Consider the following 27102-nt stretch of genomic DNA (forward strand, 5'->3'; position numbering starts at 1 on the left):
ATGAATTGACTATTAAATAAAAAAGAAAGATCTACAATAATTGTAATTTTGTCTTACGAAGAAATCTAAATATTATCCGAAAATTATAATAATTATAATTTGGAGAAATCTATCTTTATTTGAGTAAAATGAATTTTTATTGCTGTGCCAGGTAAGTTTGTATCATAACATTATGTAACACATTTTTATTAATACATTGAGGATCTTATGAATAAATTTGTTGTAGATTAAGCAATAAATCACTTTTGGGGAGCTTGGCCAAACTTCGACCTGCGCTAAGAACAGCGCAATATGCTCAATCTGCGTCAGTACCGAAAATATCCTTCAAACCATATGAGCCACCAAAAGATGAGCATTTCGATCTGAAAAATGAACGACTCAACCGACCTATGTCTCCTCATCTCACGATTTACAAGCCCCAACTTACGAGTCTCCTTTCCGTGACCCACAGAGCTGCCGGTTAGATTTTTGCAAGAAACAGTAATATTATTATGAACTTGTAGTAATACATTTGAGGATAATCTAAACAACATGATGATCTTATTCCTAAATTCCGTATCCATGTTTAAATTAATTGCCCTCTGTTCGGATTTAATAGTTGGATTTTTTTTTTAGGTATAATGCTATCAGGATACATAACAGCATTAGGTGTTGGTGCTTTAGTTCTGCCTCATGATGTTGCTCATTATGTGACAATGATTGAAGGCTTGAATTTCTCACCAGCAACTATTTTCCTTGCTAAGGCCTGTCTGGCTGCACCCTTGGGATACCACTTTGCTAATGGGATCAGGCATTTGTACTGGGACACGGCTAAAGGCTTAACAATTAAAGAGGTTTACTCGACTGGATATGCAATGTTAGCAGGTGCAGTAGCAATAAGCTTGTTTTTGGCAGCATTGTAAGTAATTAAGTAGACATTTTGGAGTATTATTTATTTGTGGTGTAATAAATCATGGACAATTAAACATTGTATTAATTTTGAATTATTTGTGGTTGCAAACTCATGCAACTCCGCAATTGTTTAGAACATCGTGGATTGTTTTGAATTTTTCAAAGTCCAACTTTTCAGTTGTGGCTAACCCTTTGGCGGCATTCTGAAAAGAAAAAGAATTTATTAGATCTTTCAATTTGGTTTGAATTTATAATGTGTAAAATTACTTACATTGAAAATAATGTTATTATTCTTCAAGAATTCCCCATAAATATTAAAGAGATCAGATCTTTTATCGAGCAGTTGTGCCAGACTTAAAGGTGTATGAGCAATAGAGACATCTGATAGGAAATCTTTAGCAGATAACCAAGTTCTAGACGGCTCCATTGCAATGTTACAAGTAGCAAAGCTACTAAGATCACCTCTGCCCCCAGCATCCCTGTTAAGGCATAGTAGTTCATATTGAGATGCATCGAGGTTAGATAAGTCAGCACCTAAAAGAAAACATAAGTTAAAAATTTTATGATTTCAAAGGATATTTAATTAAATGATTATACATTTTGTTTGAAGTCTCAAAACCTGGAGTTGGGTCAGTAATAATCTAAGGTTCCTTTTTAATTTAAGGAAAATTATCAGACAATGTGAAACAATAACATTAAATATTTCCCTGAATATCAAATCTGGGACTATCTGAGTGCCCTGTGTGTAAACTACCCTGAACTGAGTATAGATGCATTAAATTAGTTTTTTATTAAATTCCTTCTACCCAACATATAAATTGTAATATCTTACTAGAAACAAATGCAACATCTCCTCTATCTTCTTTCAAGCATTTGACTGCGTTGCCATCTCCTGAGCATTGTTTCTTCAACTTTGATACATCATCGCCTAAAAACATTTGGTTATTAAACATATTTTAGGACAAAAAATAGAATTTACCCACAGGTAATGTATGATAATCTATTTTGTAGAATTGTGTCAGGTTTTTAGGTAAATTATCAGTAGATTTGTAAAATTGTAGTAGTACATATAGAAAAGTAGTTAAATGTTCATACATTTGAACAATATGTTGTGGTTTTTATTACCTCTAGGATTATTTTCTGCTTTGTCTACACCAGGCAAACAGGACCCATCAAAGAAGCCTCCGAAATTCTTGATACACTGAAATTGTATTGTTGAACAATTATCAAACAAATAGTTGTAACCAACTTCTAAAGTAAAGAAAGAGGGTTACCATTCTTAAATTTCCAATGAATTTTTTTATAAATACTTTAAATTCATAATTTATATAAAAAAATATTTTTTAATTTATTTGAAATATACATTTGATTAATTTATCCAAGCTGACATGCCTAAAGTTTTATTAATTTGTCATTAATACATACCTGATCAGAGGTTATGAGTCTTTTGTTGATTAAATAATATAGTGGAGCCTGCAGCCCACTGAAAGTACTGAAGGAGTTGTGACATGAGCTGTAAAAAGGTAATTGAAATGATAGTATTTGTTCCTACTATGTGTTTACCTACTACTGCATAATAATACCACTGTTACCAAATGGGCTGACATGACGGAATGACAATGGGCTGTCAAATTTCCTTTCGTGGCAACCCTACTAGGGAAATATTAGTTGGTATTTCATAGAGCAAGTAGTGGCAAATTTTGATATAATTTTCGTTTTATATATACAAAATCAAATTCCAATTTATCTTTATATATATAATTCTTCTGTGAGTGTGTATGTCACTGAACTTCTCTCAAACGACTGGACCGATTTTGATGAAATTTTTTGTGTGTTCAAGGGGATCTGGGAATGGTTTAGATTCACAAATCAGCTCGCCAGATGGCGCTGCAGTCGGTACTTTCATACTTTGCTTTACTAATTGGTTGAAATATCATGCAGGACAACGTCTGTCGGGTCCACTAGTATATATATACATATATATATAAACATGTGTATTATATAAATAATAATCAATTTTATGATAAGCAAAGGTTTATAAATAAAATATAGTTATATTTATTTCAAAAGATTTAGTACGTGTGTCTATTATATTTAATTTCTATGGTTGTTTTTTTAATTTTGAACAGATAGAGATAAGAATCTTTTTGGTCGAGAAAAAAAATATTTTCTCACCGTTTTCCCCTCAAATCGTCAATTTTAGCAAACACACTGTTCTTCTTAACTACCGCAACAGCATAATTAGGTATTTTGTTTTCTCCATACACTTCGTGGAATACCGGATGGAGGTTGTATTTCTTTGAGGCAGACGCTACCCTCATTCCGTCAACGGAGGCCAAATCTGATCCATTGTCTTGTACCTAAGGAAATAACTTATCTATATATAACTTTATATACATATTGCTGAAACCGAAATTGATGAATCGATTTTGATAATAACTTTGCTTGGGTTTATAACTATTTATAGTGATTTGAAATAGGGCATGAATAGCATTCGAAGTTGGGTTTTACGTTAATTTTTTTTTTACAAAATTATCGTTTTTTGAAGCAAAACTCGTAAATTTGTTTATTTATTTCATAATCCGCAATAATTTTTAACTATATCTAACCTAGATCAATATTTGACAATACCTATGCTGTGAGATGCGAAACACACGAAAAATTCACTTTAGAAAAAAAATATATCAAAAAGCCCTATAGCGGCCTTATCTCTAATCAGGGAGCGTTCAAGTATTACGTAACGAATTTTGGCAGGGGGGTCCTTTTGTAAAACGTTACGATGCGGGGCGGGGATTGAATTACGCGTTATTGTTAATATTATTTTCTACTTACACCACATAATAATAACTAAAGAGTCAGTAGGTGGTCACGAAACGTTTTACTAGACTTGGGAACAGTACTATACTTGGTTTCTGAAAAACGTTACGGCGAGTTACATGGGGGGGGGTCAATAATCTTCAAAAACTGCGTTACGTAATACTTGAACGCTTCCTCAGCCATCTTTTCCAACCAGTATTAAGAGTGTTTTAACACAACATGTGTAAATATGCACAATAATTAAAAAAATAAAAAAAACTTACACTTTTTAAACAGGCGTCATCCGAGGCCTCTTGTACGCAATCCAATTTTGGTCTAATATCTCTACTGAAGGCAAACACTGACATTGCGCGGCATTTTGCTAACGCCACGTTTGATGTTACACATAATCTATAAAATGGGTTTAATTAATTATACATATAAAATAATAAACGTGTGTATATGTACACGCGTTTGAAGTTATACTTCTTAAGCATAATAATTTTCTTCGAGCACTTCAGATGGGCGTTTCAATCTTAGAATTGCATTTTTCTTGTCCATTTTAATGGTCACTTCCAATTGAAACAATATAATATGTAATAATCACGATATTTTACATTGGTTTTCTCGTATAGAAATCATTATTTTGGTTTAAATAAACACGACTCTGAAAAACACAAGCCATGACAGACAATGCAACTTGTCCATAAAAGAGAGCAAGCGCCAACTAACGGTCCAGACTGTTTTACCGACGTTTGAACAGATATTCAGGGTGTCGGGTTTTTGTGACGGTGTGCGGGTGTCGGTTTATTGTGACGGTGTGCGCGCGCATCATAAAATTTGTTTTCCTTAACGTGCCAAAAGAAGTATAACATCAAAAAAAAAAATACACTAATCTTTATAAGCGTTTCGCCGGGAATCAAACAATGCCAGGTTTAAATATCTTAAATAAAACAACCATTACAGTTGTTCGTTACCAATCTTTTAAAAACTAATTTTCCGAAACACGAATGTTCTCATAAGTCTCCTTCTAGCATATTGAGTTTACGATGTGTTAAAAAGAGAGACATACAAAAATGAATTATTTGCTCCAAAAACCTCTATCATACTTGCCTCACAACTGGCTCAGGTGGTCCATGGCCACGTTCAATGACTTCAGTGTAGTTCGCCTTTTGCAAGTAGTCTGCTGGTCTGATTGGTATATTATCAGCGACGTGATGGATTTTATCAGAGAGACCGAGTACGTTTACAAACCAATCGGGCTTGGAGCTGGCACCTATGTAACATTTTTTTATTTGAAAATGGTAGCTGGTATTATTTATTATTTTAATACAATTTATTTGGGTATACGTTCTGTCCCATACTACCGGGAAACAGTTCTCCGATTTAATGGGAGTATGCTCGACCAGTCTAACTTCTGACTGACCTTGATATTCTACTCGACGGTCAGAAACACTCCGTAAGCGGGAAGCAGGCACATATGACATTTTGCTTCAGAAACGAATCTTAGCGCGAACTATAACGTTCGTATGTTAAAATCGAATTCATTTTTGACGTATGGAAGTCACACTTATCGTTAAGAGCGCGTATAGGGCTTGCAAAATTCATGATTTCACCCGCGCGTCTCCCAACGCCCGCTCTAGTGACTAGTGAAACATATGCCTGAAGTTCGCGTGAGATGAGACGGACGATACAGTGTTTCACGGGAGAATTATGAAGTAAACGCTAATTTATGCTTTTTATTTAAATAAGTCGTAAAATATAGAATATTTAATGAAATGGCGAGTAAAAGCTTTCGGACTAATGTGCTGTAAATTATCTAATATATAAAATTCTAGTGTCGCGGTGTTCGTGGTTAAACTCCTCCGAAACGGCTCGACCGATTCTCATGAAATTTTGTGTGCATATTGGGTATGTCTGAGAATCGGAACACATCTATTTTTCATCCCCTTAAATGTTAAGGGTAGTCCACCCCTATTTTTTTTTAATTTTAGATAAAAAAAAATTTTTTTTATGATACAGCATTAAAAAATACACACAACCCCTAATTTTCACCCCTCTACGATCAACCCCTATTGTTATTATTATTATAAATGATAAACATGGCAAAACGACGTTTGCCGGATCAGCTAGTAATATATATTTTTTGACTCTATAATACTTGTCGGGAATCGTATCGCGGAATTTAAATTGTACTGTGTTCCAATGGAACATAGGATCAATAGGTACGTATGATTTTCAAGGATTACATAATGTTTTGAATTTGATTTTCATATGACGCGATAAAATGGCTGTTAGAATTTTATTCCGAGTGGCTGCTGTTTTTCCCACAAAAAAATAACTGTTCCCGCTATGTTTATAAAACATCATACCCGATTAAGCCGTAAGCGGCTTACCTACCATACTTTTGAATTTATATTTTTATTGTATTTAACAAAAATAAACAAATATTTTTGAGATTCTCAGTCCGTAGAATGATCATTGAGAGATGTCTATATTTTCAAGGGACATTTTTATCTTGTATTTGACACAGATAGTACAATATTTTTTACGCAATTAGTTTTTCGCTATGGAAATCCATAGATCATATTTTTATGTGCTCTGTGCTGCATACAGGATAAAAATAAATAATATAAAACATTAAATACAAGAAACAGTTATTTACGTAATCATATTTTCGCGATGCAATAGGACAGTATATATCTTATGTTTTAATTACGTTCCTATATATAGAATCTTGACATAAACTACTTACCAGCATCAGCCAACTGCTTTATCTTTTCCCTAAGTGGGGACAGCTGGGCAAGGACGTCATTATGTCCCAATAGCCCTTGCCAAGGCCGTGCGGCCCAGGAACAAGCCTTCTCCCTAACCGGTACTTTAGACCCATCCACGCATAGATATGAGAACTCGTCAGGGTTCTCTGGTGATTGGCTGGCGGGTGTAGTGCCTACTGGCAACTGTCGGGATATGTTTGAATTACGTATTTATTGTATGAAAAGTTTACTTAAAATTATAGTTTCTGAATTAAGGCTTAATAGTATTCTTTCAATAGTCATAAAATAAATCAGTGGCGCTACAATCTTTTTAGGTTTAGGTATCAGATATCTGTATCTGTTTTATGATTATTTGTCATAGGCAAGGTTATCAGCCTCCTGTGCCTGACAGTCTAAGGCAAGCCGGTTTCCTCACGAATCACGATGTTATGCTTCACCGTTGTTAAATGCGCACATAGAAAGAAATTCAATTGGTGCATAGCCGGCGTTCGACCCTACGACCTCACAGAAGAGAACACTGCTCTCAATAGCGACCGATCCGATATTAATGAGTTTTTGTTCCGCGCTACGGATATTGAGAGAACTACATCGAATTTGCATACAAAAACGTCCGTGTAGGTATCTCTGTCGCTATTATAGTAAAATTAGATGAGTTGCTTTTTGTTTTAGTATATTACTAGCTTCGGCTGGATTAGGTTTGGTAAGATTTTTTTCCACCTTCAAGTCAAAAATAAAATAAATTAATAAAAATTTTACTTACTAATTTCTTTTAGTATGTAGTCATACTATTTATTGGTGAAAATCATTTCGGTAGTTATTGAGATTATCGCGTTCATTAGCGTATTTAATTAGCATATATTTATATATATGTTATTTTAGTTTTTCTAAAAAGACCTGCCCTGCGATTCTGTAACTCACTTCACGAACTCACACAGCGGTTTTCGCATCGGCGGTCGCTCTCAAATCAGTCGTGAAGCAGTCATTTTATGATTTGGCATTCTGATAAACAATAAAGTGCAAGCTCCCACCTTTTCAGAATGCCAAATCATAAAATGACTGCTTCACGACTGATTTGAGAGCGACCGCCGATGCGAAAACCGCTGCGTGAGTTCGTGAAGTGAGTTACAGAATCGCAGGGCTGTTTTAACTCTACTGTCAGTTACATGTCTACGTTAAATTGTAATAAATTTTAATTAAAATTTAAACTTGAACTCGTTAAATAATGGTTAGTTAACTCAGGTGTAATATTAGGGATTTGAAACTTGAAAGATAACATACCCCGAAGAACTTCCGCACATATATGACCTTAGTAAAGGCGACCTCTCCACCATTATGGGCGAGGCACCTTAAAGCTCCCTCATACCCGCTGTAGTTATCCGGATAATCACATTTCTCGGGATGTTCACACATCGCACACAATTGGCTATATTGACCCTCTGTAATTAATAAGGTTTTATTGGTATGGAAGCCTATGTATCTAGTAAATCAGCCCGATAGCACAGTAATTTTCTTTGTCGATACCTTTCACGTAAAGAAAAGATAATTACTAATATCGAAAGGTTATAGTAAAGAAGTACATAGTATGCTAGAAAATATTGCGATTTGTTTTTAATCTTAAAATTTTAACGAAAAATATTCTTTTAATTTTTTCTTTATTTTATTGTTTTCGCACATGAGTAATAAAACAGTATAAAACCTAACAGATGACTGAAACGGGAAGGAATTATTCCTTATGCGATCAGACAAAAAATAGCTAAATAAAGTTTGCTAGCAAAAGCAATTTGTTCCGACATCCAAACTCATGATTATATAACATATTTAGCGTATCTCATAGTCATATTTGTAAAGTTATGGGAGAACAGTAGTAAAACTTTTCTCCGGTTTAATCAATCATTGTGTCGAGTTGCGAAGTTTTTCGAGTATCCTCACTTTGATGTGAAAAATTTCTGTAAGTTCTTTATGAAGAGCAACTTGTTGAGCAACCTCATTTATGTTTGAGTCTCATTTTCTTGATGACCCTTACCTGAACTTAGCTTAGTATTAAACGCCTTATTGTTTAGTAAAAGGGTTTTTTACGAATTTCAATTTCTTTTAATGATTAACGCCTAGTTAACTCACTCAGTAATTAGCATGTAATAATCAATAATTTTTCTAAAACATACATTTAATTTAGACGTTTTGAACTTCTTGTTTATTTCAATAACACTAAAGTTTTTCTTTATTCATTATTCGAACTTAAGTATTAAAAAAACAATTAAATTTTCAAAAACACTAGCTAAACATTCTTGCATTAAAATGGTTGTAAACTTTCATATACGTCTCTATATAATTAAAATAATCAGAACAGTACTCACTCCACGCAGCCGTTGTCTTTGGATCCGGTGACCAAGTACCAACGATACAAGATTTCTTGAAGAACGTCGAAAGGGCGCGTAATTCATTCTCTTTAGGCGATATTGTCCGGTCAGTCATTTTTGGGAATATTTCCCGCTTCATAAGCATCGTTAGCGGTATCTAAAAAGGATATACATAATTAAAATCGCCTGAACTTTATTCGTCCAAGGTAAAACTTTGTGTTAGTCTGAGATATGAGTTGTAAATACACGTTTCTAAATGCGCAGTTTTGAGGCCTTGAATTGACGTTACAATATGTGTTATGAATTGGTACGCTCTTTTCTTGAAGAACTCTAAGTTTTTTTTTTAATAGAACGGGGGGCAAGCGGGCAGGAGGCTCATCTGATGTTAAATGATACCGCCGCCCATGGACACTCAATGCCAGAGGGCTCGCGAGTGCGTTGCCGGCCTTTTAAGAATTGGTACGCTCTTTTCTTGAAGGACCCTAAGTCGAATTGGTTCGGAAACACTTCAGTGGGCAGCTGGTTCCACATAGTGGTGGTGCGCGGCAGAAATTGCCTTAAGAAACGCTCAGTTATTGACCCACGGACGTCAAGGTGATACGGATGGTATCCAGTTGCTTCCCCTCACACATTGAAATCGATTTTACTTTAGGTTTTATAATGTAATTTTGTTTTATCTCTTTGTGTGTGTTATGTTCGCCTATAAGTGCTTGTCAAATTAAATATTGTAGGTATTTTATTTTTGTTGGCAATCTTTTATATATAAAAAAAAATAAGTATCTTAAGTTAAAACATGGAAACGAATAGTATGAATACATATAGTATGTACGCAATATAAACGTTTGCGAGACAGTATTTCTCCTGTATTACGTTCACGTATAAAACCCTTATTACTTTGCGGCATGTATCGAATATCAATCTCCAATAAATTATAATATTCCCTCTGGTAAAAGAATCCATTTCTAGAAACATGATTTTATTGTATGTTGAATGTCTTAAGGGGCTTACGCGACGAGAATTGTAACACTGTTTTATATTTAATATTCGTTGTTGTACTCTTGAGATAACTAATTAATTTTAATTAATAAAGATAAACTTTGCGCTGTCTCGAATCTTTAATTAAATTAAATTAATAACTAGTTTTAGTCAAAAGTTTTTATTCGAATTTAGTTTGTTTGGTTCATTATTAATTTATTTATCGTTTATCGTTATCTACAGTGTTTTTTGTGGTTATCAAGATTTAATTAGACAGACTAAGCAGCTGATGCAAGATGAAAACTTCTACGGTCGGAAGCTGCATATAATTTAAAGCTCCGTGATATCTAATTGAACTTAAGACATGTTCCGCGTCTGTCTTATTTATTTATTTATTTATGCTTTACCTTATTAACATACACAACAAAAGTACAAAAAAATATGTTACAAAAAGTTATAAGGCAACGGGCGGCCTTATCGCTAACATGCGATTTCTTCCAGGCAACGCTAATGTGGAATAATGAAAAAGAAACACCGACAGAGGGTAGAGAGTACAAGAATTACAAAAATTATCGATCTGGTTTTGACGACTAGTTGAAAATTTTTGCCGGGAATCGAAATGCCATTCGAATTATACTTGTGAATTGACAGCTCGTGTAATATAGGCCTATAAAAATCTTCTAAATCAATCTTTATATTGGCCACGGTTGGAGATCAGAATATCTCTTTATTTAATATTGGATGGAATCTAGGTCGCTACTCTCGTTTCATTTGCGAATTTTTGTCGAAGGGGAATTGGCGATGTTTTATTGGCAATGTATAATAAATATCGCTATGCCTATACTTCGTTCTTGTCGCAGTCTTTTTTAATGATATCTCACATCCATGGGATCGGATATATTCGCCCAAATTTAGATCTAACTTCTCGATAATTCACAAATAATTTTAATGTTAAATACTAAAATGTAATGAAATAATATGTTCCAGATGTTGTTCATATTAATTTTGTTTTATATAAAAATTGCTTATGTTAACTAACCTAGTAATAGACACTAAAACTAACAAACATGTGTGTGTCTCGACAATAGATTTACGTCTACTGTTTTTGTGAGTAAATGTTTGTTGTATTTAATGCAATCAAAACTCGCATCTAGAAACATTAATATAGAAAAAGAGATTGTTGATATTTTGTCGTCAGACCAGTTTCTGAATTATTAAACAGCTTTAATTATTCGTTGGCTCTGGCAAGGAATTAATTCTAACTATAATACTTACTTTGTATCCGACGTTCCTGTTAACTCCCGTGTGACAGGACTTTAGACCCTTGAGTTGATCTAAGTTATTTATGTTCAGGTCTTTGTGAACGACTATTACCGCCTCGTACCGAAATTCCGCTGCAAATAAACAATTGCTTTAAGGCGCTACATTTCTAGTGTGTTTGGCGTATTCGCTACCAAGAAGAACTGTATAACATTAACGACGCCACCATCGTCCATTTCATAAAATGCACAGGCTAAAGTGGTTGCGACATGTGCAAGAAATGGCGAACGACGGAACCCCTTACTGAACTCATAACCTGATGGCAAGAAAAAACCCGGTAGACCGAGGCTGAGTTGGTGGGATAGAGTTGTTGAGGATTTCGAAACAATAGGTGTTCGAAGTTGGACGCTAAATATACTTGAGGAGGCTAACCACAAGCTGTATTGATGATGATGATATTACTACATGAGTCCTTCGTGTGGTTTAGTTCTTAAAAGGGGAATTATTTTATTTTAATATTTATTCCCAGAAACCGACCTCTGTAATTACCGAGGCAGTTGTTAAACTAATTGGTTATTTTCTGGACTCATATTCTACTTGGCTAGGGTTAGTGTTGTGTTTAAAGCCCGGGCAACGATGGTTATACTCAAACATGCTCAAATAATAGTCGCTCAAGCGGTAAAGGATAATATTACGGAGAAACTAGCGTGTCCCACTTCCAAACATTTTCGGTGTGACAGGCAAGGAAGGTTTATCACCTACTAGACGAATACTTCTGTTGAGCTTTAGTATAGAGCTTAGCTCTTTCTTTAAGACTCGGCAAATATTCGTATAAGAAGTATTTCACACCTACGTATCGACTTTTCATATAATCTGTTTAGATCTGAAATATGTGGAACTCCTTTTGAGTGTAAAAAAATATACCATTCTATAACTTTTTCGTGATTTTCCGTATTATTCATGCGTGAATAAACGAATTCATAATGACATTTAAGAAGAAAACCAATTAACGGTCTTTATTTGTGAGTTTCGAGGAGAAAACACGAATTTAATCAAATAATGAAAGCGGTTTTCTAAAGCCAACCACTGAGCTTGCGTTTCGTTAATTATCTGGCATTGTGCGAAGAAACAGTCTTTTGTCCTCGGAGATACAACAATATGCTTTCGTTTAATTACGCCACTTCTGTGCTATTTAATAATTTAATTACAGTTTATACATTAGTGTCCTATTTTGGGAGAGACGATAAGCTCCCACAAGCATAGTAGGAGATTTGAGGGCATTACGAAGGATTATTCTGAAGGACTTTTACTTGTAGACTACGTTAACACATTACCACAGCAAGAAATGTTGGACAATTTACGTTATTATCTCGCTTAAAATAAAAAATAAAGGGTAATGAGAGTGAAACCTTAAGTAAGTGTGATATTCAATACGTTTTTACAAATATTTATGTATTTATTAACACGTTGCATATATAAATATTACTGGCGGCCTTATCGATTTCGAGCGATCTCTTCCAGGCAACTACTGTGAGAAAAAATAATTAAAGCAAGAAGTGCTTACCTTAAGCAAGAAGTGCAAAAATACATAAGACGTATAGTTATTAAGACAAAACGAATGGAACAAAACATAGCAATTGAAACATAATATGTAAATCAGGACAATATAAAAAAAGGACACATGACGATAATTTTAAATCAGTTTCACATCAGTTAAGTTAAGGATATGACGTGGACAGGTAATGTTTGTACAGTAGAGATTTAAAAGAATGTCTGTTATATACCACTAAGACTCCCGACTCTAAAATATGTTACCCTAAAAAACTTAGCATTGTGAAATGAATCGCCGCTTCCAAAGGTTAGAGGTAAGACTTGATACATGCAAATGCAGACGAAACGACAACTGTTTCGGGTTGGTTGAAAAGAAACAGATGTAGTAATGTACGGGACAAACACTTTATTTTTTGTACACTTAAAAAGTACATCTCAACTCTTTAATTCATTTACAGTATCAGAAATATTGCAAAAAAGGATCAGTTATGCCATTTTCTTACATACTCGTTACATTCCAATTTTCATATATTTCAAGGGCTTTATTCTCAACCTTTATGACGTCCATTTTTCCAGAAACGTCCTGATTTATGTCGGGTCTGAGGTTATTTGGGTTAGCTTTGTGGGGCTATAGCGATTCCCAGGCATTTTTATGAAACATACGAGTTATGTGAGGACGACATTTGAATAATTCAAGGTGTTGAAAGAATTCATATATATGTATGAAGCTGAAGAGTTTATTTATTTAACTTTAACGTGTTAATCTCAGGCACTACTGAATTTTTATTGAAAATTTTGTGTTGGATAAACCATTTATCAGGAACGCTATACGCGGAAATTTACGACCGAATTAACACAGGTGACAGAAGACAGAGTATATATAACATTTATTAAATGTAGTTGTTGAGTAAATACAAAACAAATAAATAATGAACAAAAATGGTTCATATACTGTAATCAAAATAAAATCTATATTTAAAATATTGTGGTGTTTGTTCTATGTGTGTGTAAGTTGCCGCATTGCAGTAGTCTGTAATGACAGCTTATTTTGTTAAAAATAAATAATCTATATTTACAAACTTTTAATATAGTCGCGAATTTACACTTCAAATACACTAGTAAAATGTGCCTTAAATTTCAAAGGATTAAAGCGCTAAGAGAAAACTTCGGTACATGCATACTGAATAGCGTTTACTGAATGTTGGCTGAGCTCCGAATGCAACAATCTTGTGTCAGCACTATTCACTCGATATCAGCATTCAGCGAGTGTCAAGTCTGTTTACATAGAGCTGAATTGAATTCCTCTTTGTGAACCAAATGTGCTCTGATTGCATAGGTGCTTTTTATGCGCGACTCTCGTTTCATTTCTCGTAATGTTGCATAATTATCACATGTATGATAGAAATGAATGGTGTTGCTGTGAAAACGTTGACAACTTTTCATATTAATTTTATCGTTACTCAACAAAAATAATAAATATGTCAAAGATTTTCGATATGTTTCAACGATACGGGTGTGTGTGTGATGTGCTCTCGCCATAAGAGCGAGAGATCTAATGCCCTGGGTTTATAGAACAGGGGGCAAACGGGCAGTACTACTACAGTACAGCCGCCCATGGACTCATACCAGAGGGCTCGTGAGTGCGTTGCCGGCCTTTTAATAATTGCGAGCACAGTGCGCGGCAAAAACTGCCATAGAAAACGCTCAGTTTGTGGAACGATGGACGAGTCGATGTGATACTGGTGGAGTTTCGCATTCTGCCTCGACGTCCGGTGATGAAGGTATAGAGTTGCCTTAAAGAATTTGATTCTTGTACAGCTTAGAAGGCACTCGTGCCTTAAACCTGGAGTAGGCTCTACTAAACGCATAGAAAAATTCCTGCAAGCAATTGCTTATAATTTATCAGTATAAAGAGACCTGGGAATGTCTAACGCTATTAACGGTTACGTAAACTATTTTGTTTTGCATTTAGGATTTAGTCGTTGAATATGCTCAAATATTCGGCTTGCTACCAAATTTAAGCAAAACATTTACGTATTTTGCCTGTTATGTTCAACAATTCTGTATCGCAAATTCCGTAAATAGTTTTACGATGATAAATCTAACATTATTCGCGTACTATATTTCAGCTACTTGGAAAAGTGGAGTGAAATATTTCCATCAATATTATTGGATCGAGCGATCAGAATATTTGAATTGGATACGGTCCCGATGAGAATTTGAGAGCAATCTAAATAAATAGGAATTGTAAATGGCGCAGAAACGTTGAAGCGATTCGAATAATAGCTACTCGTGTTGTAAGAATGTTTTAACATTAATCAAAATTGCTTTTGGATGTAAGACTGTAGACTATTTTATTTGACCTACAGTTTCTTCTTCTAGTGTTATGACTCTAAAGATTGTTGTTGATACGTTAACTAAATTTATTGAAGTGAAAATTCTTTAGGCGCATGAAGATGTGCAGCGTTTTTGTCAAAGAAAAGGGGAGAGTGATTGAGACCGATTGAGAGAGTGAGCAGGGTGAACCTACCTACCTACCTTATAGAAATTTTATTTTTAAAATTAAAATTTTATTAAAGAATTATTTATGAAATACGTATTGGTATTTTATATTTTATGCAAAATAATTTATTGAAATCTAACGAATTTTAAATTACAATTTCACGTGATTTATATCGAAGAAATTAATTTAAAAACAAAATATATTATTTGAATTAATTTTCGACACTTTTAATAATAACAATTAAATTCCTAACATATCTTCCTTTTTCCCTCCCTCTAAGTCTCGGAAATTTAAAGTTTTAGATTTGTAGAAATATGAACAAGAGTTAAAAATTAGTTTGCCAAAGAAGTTTCACTTCTGACTTGTGTACTTTGTACGCACGCCTTTTTTTATACCAATAAGACAGAACATGTAACGGAAATATTTTTTGTTATGTAAGCTGCCAAAGTATTGTAGTACATCGAGCATGTTTGCCTCAACCGGTGTTCATGAACTTTTTGGAATAATTAGGTTGAGGAATGACTCGTCTTGTTCGCGGTTGCGAAACTCAAAACAAGATCTTTAAAGTATTTTTTTACGTAAAGATATTAATACTAACTTATTGTACTAGTTCTTAAGACACTAAAGAAAGAAAGAACTTTATTATACACAATAAAAAGGATATTTAGGTAAAAAGAAAGTGAGCTAGCAGTAAACAGCTGGTCTCTTCCTTTTGACGCGTTAATGGTCATAATAAGTTTGACAATAATTTTATAAACAGTTCCATGTTATAATTAAACTATTATTACACAAAAAGGATAGTTTCTGTTTCAGCATAGGACAGGTGGAGAAGATTTTGTTTATGATTGTAAGTGAATGTATAAAGTACTAACAAATATGGCAGTCACTCGAAAATAAGAAAAAAACATAAATGGATCTATGGAAAGCGCCTAGGTGTATACGAAACACGTGCCCGAAAATTCTGTCACGGCGTTTGCGAATTTCACTTTATGTTCGGGTTTACGATCCGTTGTCAGGATAATAAAAATTTAATCCCAGCTTAGAAATATCCGCAAAGGAAATTAAAGTTTTATGTCTGTTTCTGATAAGGTAGTCATTTTAATATTAAATCTTAAATTAGGGCAATGTTTTAGCAATTTTCGATTAAATATCGCAGAAACTGTACTATGTTAAATATTAGTATAATTAATATTTGCATTGGAGACCTCTAATGAGACATTTTTGCAGGTTAATCTCGGCGCCACAATTTTAAGTAGATGATTTACGTTGCTATGGTGATTTTAGAAGTGAAATTTTCATCTATACCTAATTACAAATACTTAATTCAAGGTTTAAGTATTTTTAATTAATATACCTTTATCATTCTATGAAATCGCTTTTGTGCTGCGATAAAGGCGTCAAGGGTTTTAGTAATAGGCTGATTAGTTTTTATAAGGTAAAACAAATGCTTCCTTTATTTTCCTACACGTGTAGGTGGATCATTGAACCGTAAAATCTCTATCAAGCTTAAATGTCTCTAACGCAATTAATAGCTTTGGTCTCCGTCCTATTAAATTAATTCCGATCTATTAGTCAAACGGGTTCTATCCCATGTGCATAGGTCCGGTTATGTTACGAAACTTACGAAAGTTCTTGTTGGAGTAATGCATGCATCAATATGTTTCATATACTTTTTTTTAATACATCTGTCTGCACTGAGACATTACGATCTATCTTTAACTTAAAGACAAATAAGTAATTTAAAACTAAACTAATTTACTAATAAGGATATTTAACATAAGAAAGTGGAAGGGACTCAATAAGACTCAATAAGAATTTGTATGGGTTCTATAGTCACTAATAAGTAATCTTAAATATTTAAAAATCTTGTCAAAATATTTTTATATTCATTTTATATTCCAACATTTAATAATTAAGAGATGAGATTATTAGCCTGAAATTCTCTTTACTTTATAATAATTTACTAATTGAGGTTACTATAATTTGACTAATTTTTCTGTTTGAATTAGACCGTTGTTTTTCATAGGCGTTTTAATGTATTACACAATTGACCGTTAACCGACTATAATAGATATTTTAAGCATAGTTACCGTCTGGCTCCTCGTCCGTCCTGTACTCTTGGAAGACGACGAAATCCTGGTTAGGGATTTTGGAGGCTACGTACATGTCCTCGGGATCGACGGGAACCAAATCAGCCTGCCGTTGTTGTACATAGCTCAAACATTCCACTCTACAAACAAAATATTCATTAACATAAAAATATAGAAGTTATATGCTTAGTCCATATATACATATATTTTGAGGCGCTGAAACCTTATAGTCTTGGGCGCAGATTGAATCTGTTTCATTTACAATTTTCTTTTATAGACAAGAAGGAGATCTGTATTTTGGGTCTTCAGACATGCCAGTTTCCTCACTTTATATTTTCTTATCGGATATAAACGCGAATTTATTCTATTATATTTTATATCTTTTATCTAGCTCTTTTCAGAAGTGTTTTATATGTATAACTCGCGAAAACCAAAGACAAGAAATTTGTTGCAGAATTAGGATTTAATTTGTTTAATTCATTCAAATGTCACCCACACACATTGAAAAAAAAGGTAAGTTTTCTTAAATGAAATACAACTCTATTTGCCTCGACTTATTTAAGCTATACCGGAATGCTTTAAAGGAGTATTAATATCCATAGGGCTATATAATATATATCCTACATCATGACCACACCCCACATACACACCCTCACTTACACACCTCACACATTAGATTACTTTGAAATGTATTTAAATTTATTGATTTTTTCCATTCAAATTTCGTAAATGTTTTCGTAAATTCCATCTTTGGCTATATCTTTAGTATACTTGTTTTTTTGTTATATAATTTAAGTTACCTGTAGATTCAAATAAATACACTTAATTTATGGACAACCTGTAAACCACTATACCGTTATAGTCTTTTAAAAACATCTACTGTTGAAAGCGAAAATACAGGAGGTTATAGGTTTACCTGAATTTTAAAATATCTATACTAAGGTGTTCATATCGGCAAACGGGTGGGCACATTAAGCCTCCCCTGCCTCGTATACGTAGCATTACATGACATGACAGGAAATTGAAAACGTGTATTAGGAAGCGGTATTGACTATCGTTTAGAAGATTGATACTCTTATTGTATATAATTTATTTCTTTAGTATATAACATCGGAATTGGCAAATGAATCCCCACCCAAGCAGTGGATTGAGTGAATTTATGGAACTTTAACGTTACTACATAAATTACAATTAAAGTAGAAAAGTAATGAAGTTTCATTAGAATCGTTGTGATTTCAAACCGGATGCAACGGAAAAAGCGACAGTAAAAAGAGACAGACGCATAAATTAATAGGATTTGCCGTGGGAGAGAGTGAGATAGGAGGTATTATACAGTGTATAAACTTTAAATTAGTGTGTATTTGAATATTTTCTGAAATAAAAAAACAGATTTGATGAAAATAAAATAAGTAAGTCGAGTAAGTAGTTTAATTATAAAATTAGATTATTTATCAATTTTATTTACAAATCATTAGTTATAGAAACTTTTTGAAGTGAAAACTTCGTACTACACTTAATTAAAAGTTTATACGCTGTATAATAATGCTTCCTATCGCATTTTCTACCACGTTGGATCTTATGAATTTATTTCAAACGTTTATTATTTTAGTTTTTACCAAATTAAAGATTGATATTGAAGTTATAAATAAAAATTTAACATCAAAATATATATTTTTTTAAAGAAAAGATCCTACATTGTTGTTTGTTTTTGAATGTTTCACTTCTACCACGTGTGAATTGGACACATGATTTTTTTGTTTTTTAGTAAATCTGTGATAAAATTACAATATTAAATCACATGAATTTGGAACGCCCTGACGAGAATGATAAATACAGTTTTAGTATCGTGTGTAAATTACTTAAGATGGATGTAGACTGTAGACACTATCTTTCAAATAATTTAAAGTATGAAGAATTATAGTTTTGTTCTAAGCTACATCGCGATGAGACAGACATTCTAAGGACCGTTACATTAACCATTTCTCAATATGTAACTCTGAACTCAAACATGTATTTTCTAGAATATAATAATTAATTTTCGAGACATCTGAGTGGTAATTTGAGAAATTTTAAAAATACATACACAGCAACAGCAACCGAAATAATAACTTTATTAAAATCACAATATCACAAAAAATGAGAAAAAATAACGTAGGTACGTAAATAGGCTTGGCCTGATCTTACTAATAACAGTTTCTTCGAGACATCCCAGTCGTAAATAATCTAGACGTAACACAGAACATAAAACTAAACTACTTGATATAAAAATACCTGAACAGGGTAACAAACGACAGGTAAAATAACATAGGTTTATAGGTACAGTTTTAGTTGTTTCTTAAATATATATTTATTTAGAGTAAAACATAGAAGCGCATACGAAATAGCGAGGGCTATATACTATAGTGACAAACAAGACGCTGACCATCTAGCTATCTACATATATATTAATCTAATGTATATAGCTCTCTCTCTCTCAATTATTGCGTAGTAATCCTTGGGAAAGCATCTCGAAGAAAATATCTAATTCACGTAGATTAACACTCTCGTAAGTCTCTAAGGACAGATAGAGCGATAGAGTGAGATTTATATCTCCTTCAAGAGAAACATAAGCTCAGTTAATTGGATCTTGAGCACGCTCGTACAAAGTGAATAGGGTTATATAAAGCAGGTTTTATATAAAGACTGCTGTAGAATTTTAGAGGTATACACTACGGTATACTTCAGGAATCGATACAGTATTGAAAATATTAAACAATTTAGAATAATGATGGTGTTTGATTTATGCCCTACCAAATATACGAGACAAAATGTCATATATAATAAGTTTATAGGAGTTTAAGGAATAAATGGCAATAACGTTTTTGTTTAAAGAAAATTCTTCATACAATTTTAATATCGCTGCAAGCGTTCGTGTTCTTAGTGGAATCATAAAATAAATCTTCATAGTGATACAAAACAGAAGTCGTAAAATTCAACTGCATTTGATGTAACGAAAATTCTTTTAAGTTTAAAGTATTGGAGTTTTTCTTTTGATATGATTATTTTAGCTATTAACTAGATTTGTTTTGCTGAAATCTAATGAGAAATATGTAAGTACTTTAATTAGTCTAAAATAATAATAAATCAGTGGCGCTGCAACCCCCCTAGGTCTGCGAATCCGATTTCTGTATCTGTTTTCATAATCATTTGTCAATCTAATAGGCACGCCGTCGGCTTTTTGGGTGTAATGAATGAACGAATGTTAAATGCGCACATAGAAAGAAAGTCCATTGGTGCAGCCGGGGATCGAAACTACGACCTCTGAGAGTCGCACGCTGAAGCCACTAGGCCAGTACTGCTCTATTATTAGTAAAAAAAACTTATTCTTTTATTGAAATAAATAACATAATGTAATAATCAAAAGTTATCCCAAATTAACGTTAAAACCCAGGTAACACAGTAATTACATCAGTGATTAGAAAAAATAAATAGCTGCCCGTATAAAGTCTCTTTTTTAGTAAAAAAAATTGTATAAATGCATTTGCATAAAAACTGTTATGCCGCGAAGGAGCATCCGCATCATGCTGACTACTGAATCGAATAGAAAAAGCCATATAGATAAGCTGATAATATCGCTGATAATGTCGTGGACAATATGTATGAAATTACATTATTTTCAAACTAGCTTCAGCCCTCCACTTCTCCCTGGTATACGTGTATTTTGCGACATCTTTGACGATAATTGTTATTTGTGAAGATAAAAGAAAAATATTTCCGTTTTTTAATGTATTGCGTTCATATAGACATATGCGGGGGACTTAATTTTATAACATGTAAAGACGTAATGTATTTAACGTATGATTCTCTATTCAAAAAACTAAATGACACATGATAATTATTCGGCAATAAGCTGTCAAAATGTGCAATGTACTTTGTATCAAAATATTATACGTTTTATTAATTAATCCGATGCGTTGATAAAATGCCTGAACCTAACAGTAACCTCCCGAGAATAAACATCAATCGTCATAATTTGTACAAAATTGCTTTGAGGCAATTGTACCCTTCCGTTTTATTAATCTCATGAGAGAATTTTATCAACGCCGTGTCTGTTATCTCTGGTTCTCTTTTGTTTATGGTCTACTCTATAAAATATGTAAGAATTGGCTGTATATCTATAAATGTAGAACTATGATAGATTCTATATTATGGATTTTGTTACGAAATAGCCTTTGTGGGATAAGTAAAGCGTTTATTAATTTATTATACAAAACGTTTATAAAATTCATCTTCATTATTTGTTATTTAAATCTGCCAATGCCCGAATTCATTATCACATTATTCTTAATAATTCAAATATGCCGGTACATATATACTTTATAAAAAAATAATTGGAATCCCTCGAATATTTTTTTGTAAATTGCATTTAAACACAAACAATTTTGCAATTTTATCATAGGTATACATGAGAAAGAACATATCCTAGGTCACTGACCTCTATATAATAGTATTCTTAATTGGAATGAATCGAAATCCATTGTATTTAGTTATAGCTAACACATTATTCATAGTCAAATAAACCGTGCTACAAGAATAATAAAGACCAAGTCTCGATTTAAATTCCTCGAGTTCTTTGTATTTTCCTGTTAATGTTAAACAACATTGTACGTCACGCGATAATAATAAAAAGTATTTTTAAATCGAATGTCATGTATAATTCGTAGTCTAAATTATTGAGTAAACAATTGACTATATTATCTCGGCGTTATGGTTATGATGTTGATAAATATAACACGGCATTTTGTCCTAAGGCTATCAAAGTTTAAAATAACACTAGAAAGTGGGCATTTTGGCTGGAAGACCGAAAAAGAAATGTTTGTTATTGGCGGATGAAAATTTAATTATGTATTAACTATTTTTAAAAGATTGTAATTTGTAATAAAAAACTGGCACGTACAGAATACCATTACAATTCTAAAATTAAAAACTACGTCAAATAAGAATTAAAAGTCTTACCTATCTCTTGCAGGAATACATTCTAGTAAAGCTTTGCTTTTCGTAGGTATCTCCAACATCTCCTCGCATGCTTTTAAATGTTGCGCTGGCACACATATTTTATCTAAAAATAAAAAAAATAATTCACAAAGCACATTTATTATGAAATGTAACGGGCATTGCTATTTGCTGATCAAAGTAACAAATTTGGCAATTGACAGGTACGAATGTCACAAAATAAAATTTTCATCAAAAATGGCGCCAAACGTAGAACGAATAATTGTAAAAGGTTCGAATATTTTATAAAAATAGTACGATTATAAAGCACAGATTGTTACATTAGTTTAATAAAAGATTCCATTTTTAAATTGTCATGCTGCTAGTTAATTCCACAGTTTATAAAGTTTAATAATGCAAAAAACTTAAATTACATACATGCCGATTTACTGTTGACATTTTGAGAGGTCAAGGCAAATATAAATAAAACACTCGTAATGTATTTCAAAGTCATGGTCAAGCAGTCGACCATGCGCGCATATAAAGACGACTGGACGTAGCTTCGTCTGGTTCTTTTATATATTCACGATGATATGTCCTATCGTCGTTATTCTTATTTATGCCCACAGTATCATCTTAATTATAAATAATGGAAACGATTTAGTTATCAAGTGTTTTCTTATTATCTCACGGGAAATTTATAATATATGTACCTAATTAAAAGAAAATTCATAATAAATAGAATTTATCACTAATGTTACTGTAACTTAATAATAACACAATGCATTTAATAATACATAATTATCTTTTGACAATTTGCACATGACCTCTAAAAAGGTTAATCATATATTTTTTTTGATCTTTTAAAAATTTGGTCAACGTCATGTCAACTTTAATTATTAAAATAACTATAATCTGTGGTCAGCCGTCATATTAGTTCTAGTAGAATGGCGCGTAATTATAATAATGGGTAGAAATGTGAATAAAGTTATTAATTCGTGTAAATAATTTAAGTATCAAAAAAGTCATATTGTTAAAATTTTGTGCGAAAAATGGATTGGATACATTGTAACAATTGTTTTACTCAATTAGAACCTGGAGTAACTTTGCACCTGACATCATGTGGTCATATGTTTTGCAACAACTGCTTGAACAATGGTATGCTTTCTTTCAATAGTTTCTATTGAAACCATGGTATTAATAGAGGTTATTTCCCACGTTACAAAATAATGTTATCTGTGTAATAATAATCATAATGTTTTAGTAAATATATTATTTTCAGGCGTAAAAGAAAGTACATGTTTAGTATGCAAAGCACCATGTTCTATAATGAAATTAGTTCCCGACGTGAGTACATAATTAGTATGTAAATGACAAAAGTTTAGATATTTGAAAGCGATCGCGCCTTATCTCTAAACCTATTTAATATTCTTTATTTTAGATGAATCCAGATATTCAAGATTATTTCACGGACCCGGAAGAAATAATTAAGAAATGTTGTGATGTACTACAATTTCAACGGCAACATAGACGGCGCTTATTGTCCTATTTATTTCAATCGGTAATTATGTTATTTTTTCTTTTTCACGCATAATAGGTACACGATTCTCTGGGCTGCAGGCGCAAATGGTTCAATAAAAAAAATCTTATTTATATAGGTAACAAAATGTTATACGTAATAAGTCGGTATTTATTCGGTCAGTGTTGCTTTTATGCATATATTAAGTACGTCTCCGAGATAACATTTCTAATTAGGGTCAAAGGCTATTTATCTTTCATGGCAACAAAGCGACGTTACCTGGACTTTTGGGGAATCCCATTGAACCCTTAATTAACTAACCTAATTAGTGGACCTTTTTGAGCATTACTTTTGGTTAAGTTGTATGAGCAAAGTTTAGACTTATTTTTTAACAACCGTAAATAAATAATGTTCTTAAGGCACATTAATTTCTCCGGTTGATTAAACCTGGCTTTGTAAACGGAATTTGAGTTTTCTCTTTGAAAATAAACAACGCTGTCAGGCAGTTTGATGATCGACTTACATAAAGAAATCTAATGAAACATCAATATTTTATATAGGTATGTTATCTAAAGCTGGCGGCTTCAACACATTTACACTTTGTGCTTGTGTAGTGTCTGTAAATAAGCTCGAGACGTGATGTCAAACTGAAATACAATCACAAATACATCACGAAAATACTGTCCGTCTCTCTCGCGCTCGGTCAAGCTTATGAGTATAAAAGAGACAGTTATTGTTTTTCTTTTGCTACTGTTTACAGGGACTGATCAAGAGTTCTGACCGCTCTAGGCTATTTACCAGGATGCGCCCCCGCCAGGTGACAGGTGTATTACGGTCGGTCTAAACCAACCATGGACGTGGTTATCTAGTATGTGATGTTGCTTCGACTTAGTTACTTTTAAAATATGTACACTTCTGTTGTTATTTTTAAAAAAGACGAGAGGAATCATACAAGTGAAACATTTTTTCTAATGATTAATGATTTATTTGAAAATTACAGTAATTAAGTACCTTATTATTATAAGCTCATACAAAAGGCCTTCTTCTTGCTTTAGAGTTTGCAAATTTTTCCACAATTTTTTCAAATTTAATAGTTTGTAAAAAGTCACTTTCTATGTACATTAGCGAGAGCGCTGCAAGTTTTTGCTGGCGGAGTATGGACCGCAAGTAATTTTTTACTCTTTTAAGAGCTGAAAAAATTAAAAAATAAAATTCTTAATATTATCTGCACATTCGGGAACATGCATGAAATATTAAAACTTTTTATCAACTGCAACAAACCCTTTGGGGTTCTGGCGAAAATAGAATGCTCGGCCTCGGTGTCAGATTTTAAAAACTGCGCCAAATGGACGCATTCTTCTGCAAAGGTTTCTCCTAAATCTGTGGCATATAGTTGTTTTAACTCATTTGCTTTGCTTCTGATAAATTCACTGTCGTCTAGTTCATGCAGTTTCCATAAGAAACAAAACGTTGTGTTTACTGTTCTATAAATAATTTGGCGGTTTTTTAAGTGTACTTTAAGACAGTCGATAGGTACATAATAATTATTAACAATGAAAGATCGCCTCCCTTCTAACTCAATGTGTCCCGTTTTAAGTTCATCAAAATGAACTTTTGGTTTCTTTCTTCTTCTTACGTCTTTTTTGTATGTGGTCACTTCGCATCTCTTGATTGCCTCTGATTCAAAATTTTCAAACTCTTTTTCGTCACGCAACGTATCAAGATAAGCATGTAAAGTCTCATAAAGAGTTACTACGTCAGATAAATCAACAGAACTTCCTTGTAACTGTGTACTAACGATTTGAAACTTTACCAGCACAGAGTTCCAAAAGCACAACATTATTGCAATTTCAAGAGTTTTCATTTTTTCTAAAATTGCTTTTGCTTCTATTTTGGTCTTTTTACTTTGATTTTTATCTTCGCAAATAGAGTTTAATGCTTCGAGAACCTGTTTGTATGAACTGTATAAGGGTTTGCTTGCATCTGCTCGCGCACTCCATCTAGTTTTTGACAGATTTTTTAGTACCGTCGATTTTTCATCTAATTTGGATACTAAAAGTTGCCATCTGCTTGTAGATCCAGAAAAAAAATTGTAAAGTTGTTGTTCCAGTGTAAAAAAAGCAGCTGACTCGTCACTACTTTCCGCGGCAGCTGATCCCACGAGTTGGACAGAATGCGCTGCACAAGGAACAAAAGTAGCCAGAGGATTTACAGCTTTAATTCTTGACTGAAGACCTTTGTATTGACCAGACATGTTGCTAGCATTATCATAACTTTGGCCACCACAGTCTTTAATATCAAGTTTCAAAGTTTTATTAATGGTCGTAAGAACAGCCTCCTCCATGTCTTCACCTTTATGACCGCAATTGGGTAAAAATGTAACAAAGCGTTCGACAGGTTCTCCGTCAGGCAAAATATAACGAATAATAAATGTCAACTGATCGGTATGTGAAATATCTGGAGTAGAATCAATGCTTATCGAATAATATTTTGCTTTTTTTATTTCTCCTACAATCGAAAGTCGAACTTCGTCAGCCAGCAGTAAAATAAATTCATCGATTATAGAGGATGACAAGTAGGATGAAGAACCTCTACCTTTTTGCCCAAATCTTACCAAATGTTCAGCTATGAAGGGATCAAATTTAGATATAAGCTCAATACAGCCAAGAAAATTTCCGTTTAGTGCAGATCCAATAACTTCATTTTGACCGTGAAATGGAAGCCCACGAGAAGCTAAAAACTTTATTGATTCTATTACACGTAGTAATACATTTCGCCAATAAGTCATTTCTTCATTATATTGTTTGACTATTTGGGTATCCATTCTTTGTAAAAAAATTCTTCTTGATACATATTGTCCCAAACATTTACGATGATCCGGAGAATTGTCATGATCAGTTATTAGGTTAGCATTTTTCCAGTCATTAAATCCACTTTTGGCAAATACGGATGTTCCTCCATATAACTTTCAAGAACCACAAAACACGTGACCTGTGGAATCTGAATACACTAACCAGCTTCTCTTCACAATTTCGCCATTAACAAGCTTCATTTCGAACATGTTTTTAGATAGAAATCTTTTTTGATTTTTATACTGCCTTTCTGATCTGGAAAAATCTATTTCTTCGTTTTGTTGCAGTCCTTTTTTAGCAATATAATCTCGAAATTCATTGTTTACTTGCCATAGTGCAGGGTCACTTGACGGAATGCTTGACGGGGGCTTTTCTTCTGTTATAATTTCGTTTTCATAGTAGATCATCGGCTTTATTCCTACTGTAGGGCTAGTGTTGGACGGAGAAACGTATACAGTACAGTCCGCGATGGAGGGAAGATACTGCACTATTCGTCACCGTTTCGTTCCTTTCTGCAGAGCTCGTAAAAAATGTTTCGAGTTTACGAGTACTTTTTAAAA

General features: G+C 33.2%; 3 protein-coding genes across 5 annotated transcripts in view; 2 read left to right on the forward strand and 1 right to left on the reverse strand.

The window, feature by feature from the left end:
- On the forward strand, positions 1 to 965 carry LOC125052452 (succinate dehydrogenase cytochrome b560 subunit, mitochondrial-like). The gene is made up of 3 exons (XM_047653307.1): positions 1 to 151; positions 227 to 459; positions 616 to 965. The coding sequence occupies exons 1-3, from the start codon at positions 129 to 131 to the stop codon at positions 900 to 902; spliced, it is 543 nt and encodes a 180-aa protein (XP_047509263.1). The 5' UTR covers positions 1 to 128; the 3' UTR covers positions 903 to 965.
- Positions 918 to 22764, reverse strand: LOC125052449 (transferrin). The gene is made up of 15 exons (XM_047653301.1): positions 22610 to 22764; positions 22196 to 22298; positions 17201 to 17340; positions 11072 to 11190; positions 8819 to 8978; positions 7743 to 7900; positions 6443 to 6647; positions 4801 to 4963; positions 3972 to 4098; positions 3067 to 3251; positions 2317 to 2404; positions 2017 to 2092; positions 1724 to 1819; positions 1163 to 1425; positions 918 to 1094 (listed from the first exon to the last, which is right to left on the reverse strand). Exons 1-15 carry the CDS (start codon positions 22701 to 22703, stop codon positions 1002 to 1004), a joined length of 2070 nt encoding a protein of 689 aa, XP_047509257.1. The 5' UTR covers positions 22704 to 22764; the 3' UTR covers positions 918 to 1001.
- LOC125052451 (probable E3 SUMO-protein ligase RNF212) overlaps positions 22748 to 27102 on the forward strand; it is a 9737-nt gene continuing 5382 nt past the window's right edge. Inside the window, exons 1-3 of one of the 3 annotated variants that reach the window (XM_047653305.1) lie at positions 22748 to 23329; positions 23454 to 23518; positions 23613 to 23732. In XM_047653305.1, coding sequence (XP_047509261.1) covers positions 23224 to 23329; positions 23454 to 23518; positions 23613 to 23732 — 291 coding nt within the window. In that variant the 5' untranslated portion in view covers positions 22748 to 23223. The remainder of the gene's footprint in view (positions 23330 to 23453; positions 23519 to 23612; positions 23733 to 27102) is intronic. The other 2 variants (XM_047653306.1, XM_047653304.1) reach the window with 2 other exon arrangements.

The sequence above is a fragment of the Pieris napi genome, chromosome 9, assembly GCF_905475465.1.
Source record: "Pieris napi chromosome 9, ilPieNapi1.2, whole genome shotgun sequence".
Classification (NCBI taxonomy): domain Eukaryota; kingdom Metazoa; phylum Arthropoda; class Insecta; order Lepidoptera; family Pieridae; genus Pieris; species Pieris napi.

Excerpts from the sequence above, each read along its gene's own strand:
- LOC125052452 (XM_047653307.1), top strand. The coding sequence starts at position 129 with ATGAATTTTTATTGCTGTGCCAG. Across the intron at positions 152-226 it reads AATTTTTATTGCTGTGCCAG|ATTAAGCAATAAATCACTTT; the intron begins GTAAGTTTGTAT and ends AATTTGTTGTAG. Across the intron at positions 460-615 it reads CGTGACCCACAGAGCTGCCG|GTATAATGCTATCAGGATAC; the intron begins GTTAGATTTTTG and ends TTTTTTTTTTAG.
- LOC125052449 (XM_047653301.1), bottom strand. The coding sequence starts at position 22,703 with ATGGTCGACTGCTTGACCATGACTTTGAAATACATTACGAGTGTTTTA. Across the intron at positions 2,405-3,066 it reads GACGATTTGAGGGGAAAACG|CTCATGTCACAACTCCTTCA; the intron begins GTGAGAAAATAT and ends ACCTTTTTACAG. Across the intron at positions 2,093-2,316 it reads GACTCATAACCTCTGATCAG|TGTATCAAGAATTTCGGAGG; the intron begins GTATGTATTAAT and ends ATACAATTTCAG.